The 3233-nt window shown below is 36.7% G+C and overlaps 1 protein-coding gene across 1 annotated transcript; it reads right to left on the minus strand.

Moving 5' to 3' along the window:
* Positions 1-1383: 1383 nt before the first annotated feature.
* On the minus strand, positions 1384-2599 carry LOC107494114 (NDR1/HIN1-like protein 10). Its single transcript, XM_016115143.3, has one exon. It carries the CDS (start codon positions 2506-2508, stop codon positions 1822-1824), a length of 687 nt encoding a protein of 228 aa, XP_015970629.1. The 5' UTR covers positions 2509-2599; the 3' UTR covers positions 1384-1821.
* Positions 2600-3233: the final 634 nt, after the last annotated feature.

Genomic DNA, 3233 nt, shown 5'->3' on the forward strand with positions numbered 1-3233 from the left:
AGGAAAAGCAGAACCAGCGGCACAACCGGCGGTGGAAGATGATGCAGAAGCAAAATATGTAAAGCATTATCGAAACAATCTGAATGGAATCGTCACTAAAATATTATGTCCAGAGGTCAACGAATTCAGAGGCTCTACGATTATCTCGTCCGCCATTCATAACTCTACTGGCGACATGTTGACGGAGGAGACATCGGCGGCAAAGATATGAATGACGAAGGCAATGACTTCGAGATTTTAGGGTTTCATTGAGGTCCTCTCCCTCTCTCGCTCAAATCCCTCTTTTAAATGTTTTTTTTTATTTTTATTATGGGCTAACATTTATTTGGGTTGGAATATTTTTAGTATTGATTAGGTTGAGAGTCTTCTAATAGCAGTGAGAGATTTTGTTAATAATTTAGGGAAGTTTTACAAATTGGCACTAATAAAATATATTATGGAAGCTTGTAATATCTTCCACTGAAAAATTTCCATAAACAAATAAAAAATTTATAATGGATGTTTTTTTGTTAAATTTTAGATTTTTAATTACATGTTTTTTTTACATTGAAATATTTTTACTATTAAATTGAAATATTTTTTTATTAAACTTGGATACTTCAATGCAGGTGAATCCTGCACAGTACACAGAAAAGTTGTGGTGGAGAATATAATAGCAGTGTGTTGAGCAGTTGAAGACGAGATACCGTGACACGATGAGAAGGAATGAGATGGAGTTTCACATTAATGAAGTAATTATAAATTTAAAATTCTATTTTTAAAAATTTAAAATTTTATTTGTTAGAAATGGTTACAAATTTAAAATTCTATTTTTAAAAATAAAAAATTTTACTTTTTAATAATTTTAAAAATTGTTCTAAGGTAGCTGGTACCTACTTGGGTACTAGCTGACTGCAAAAAAAAATATATATATATATCGTGTGAATACCGCTATACTTATTACTGACCTGCGCTTCTGTAGCATTAATGCATTATATAATACTACGTATTATTAATCTTGCTCCGATCCTGTTTGGATATTTTCAGAATGAGGAATGCTAGGGGGCAGCAGTTTTATTGAATTTTGGCTAGCATGTAACCAGCAGAGGAAGGTGAGCCATTGGATGAAATCTCACACCAATCTCACACCATCAAATCATCATTGATGGCTAGGTGATGGCTAATAATCACAAAAATTGCTGGTCCCCTAAACTTTTCCTTTTAGAATTGAATCTTTCTCATTAGCGCGATTGGAGAAAAGGATAGAAAATGTGATTTCATTGTGATATGTGACCTTGTAAAGATTAAGATAACGGCACAATTACGTTAACAATATATTTTCACATGGCTAACAGACAACTTGAGAAACCAGAGAACTAACTAATCTACGTAAGACCGAGGGGATATTCATATTTTATTTATTTATTTATTCACAAATAATAACAAGATAAATGTATAATAATGTCAAAAATCCTCTCCACTGAATGGAACCGGAGGATATGAAAAATAAAATAAAATAAACGTACATAGTGTAACAAAATCCTTGAATAAGTCAAGGTGTATGACTATAATGTATAGCTATGTCCAAATAAACAATGAACAAATATCCCGTCTAAAAAACAAGAAGACGAAAAACACAAGGCAACACTGCCAAACGCATAAACATGCAGAAAAGAAAAATGCTATATTAACAACTATAGACTGGACAACTACATCAATAACTGCTTTTAAACGAAAAGATCATTTGCGTTTAACTGCAGTTAATAATTTAATTGTCTACAGTATATACCTACTGATATAGCATTTTCCTAAACAAAAGCATAAAAGTAATTAATAAATCAATCAGCGACTCCAATCGCACTTGGTGGTCTGAAAGATATCAGAAGAGGAAACACCTTTGGAAGAAGTCAAAGGTACCTGCAAGTCGCAGGTAACCCTTGGCTTGACCTTCTTGGTCTTGATTGCACCAAGCTTAAATCTCACCTTCAAATACAATTTCACTCGGATATCATAAACTCCTTTGCTTTTCTCCTTGTTTAGCTCGGAAACCTGGTCGGTGCTAAGAGGCACCACCTGCTGGCCCTCGAACACGTGGGCCAGCACGGTAGTGTTCTTGTGCCCCTGGTAGAAGGTAGGCAAGAGGTCAGAGTCAAACCTAGAATCCTGAAACAGCGCTCTGGCTTCGATATAGTCGTAGTAGATGCCGAGCTTCTTGTTTGGGTTTCGGATGGAGAAGTTGAGGGCAAGATTGTAATTTAAGGTGTTGCCGCTGTAGTTGAATTGGGTAAGGGACGCGTCGGTGACGTGGACCTTAACGACGTTGGGGCGAACGATGAGCCAGAAGATGAAGATGGCGATGCCGATGATGATGACGATGCTGAGGATAAGCTTGAAGATGAGGCTGAAGATGCAGCCGCAGCAGCAGCCGAGGAGACCGCCACCGCCGCGTCCCGGACGGTGGTAGGATTTAGAAGGGGGGATGGCGGGGCCGTAGTAGGCTCCATTGAGCTGTGGCTGGTTCGCAGACATGGTTTTCTGATGATTTGTAGGAAAGAATAATAACTATTAATAATTAAGGTGTGTTTGGTTTATGACAAATGAGGGGAGAAATGGTGCTTATAAAGAGGCTATAACTAGTGGAAAAGCGCGTTTAAATAGTCAACAAAATTAACCGCAAGTAACCCGGCAAGAAGCTAAGAAGAGTAGTATGGTCACTAAATAATTAACGCGTGTTTGGGTGCTTCCGTAAGAACACAGAAAACATGCAAGACGCGGTTGCTTTGTGTTTGTGTGTGCGTGAGAGAGAGAGAGAGGTTTTGAGGCGCGTGAATAAATCAAAATTGGAGCAATTCTGTGTGGTTAGTTAGTTCGTGGAAACTTCTAAAGGCAATGATTCTTCAACCTCCCTCAGCTGCTCCCTTTGATTCCTCTCTTTTTCTTGTGTTCCAACTTAATTCTCATGCATTCACTTCCGTTTAGGATTAGGTTTCTTTTCACTTTTGGTACTAGCTTACAATATTAGGTGAGGCATATTTTATGATATTAATTAATATTAGTATTACGCATACTCTCTGCTCCATATTGTTTGTTCCTCCTTAAAATATTCTCCCTATACTAATTCTTCAAACTTATATGTAATGCCGCTGTAATCAACATGTATAGTTAATTAATTAGTTATATACCTACTAATCGAATTAAAATAATTTATTGAGTAAAGTATCGTTTTTGTCTCTAACGTTTGGGATAAGTCCTAT

This window comes from Arachis duranensis, chromosome 6, assembly GCF_000817695.3.
Source record: "Arachis duranensis cultivar V14167 chromosome 6, aradu.V14167.gnm2.J7QH, whole genome shotgun sequence".
Lineage (NCBI taxonomy): Eukaryota > Viridiplantae > Streptophyta > Magnoliopsida > Fabales > Fabaceae > Arachis > Arachis duranensis.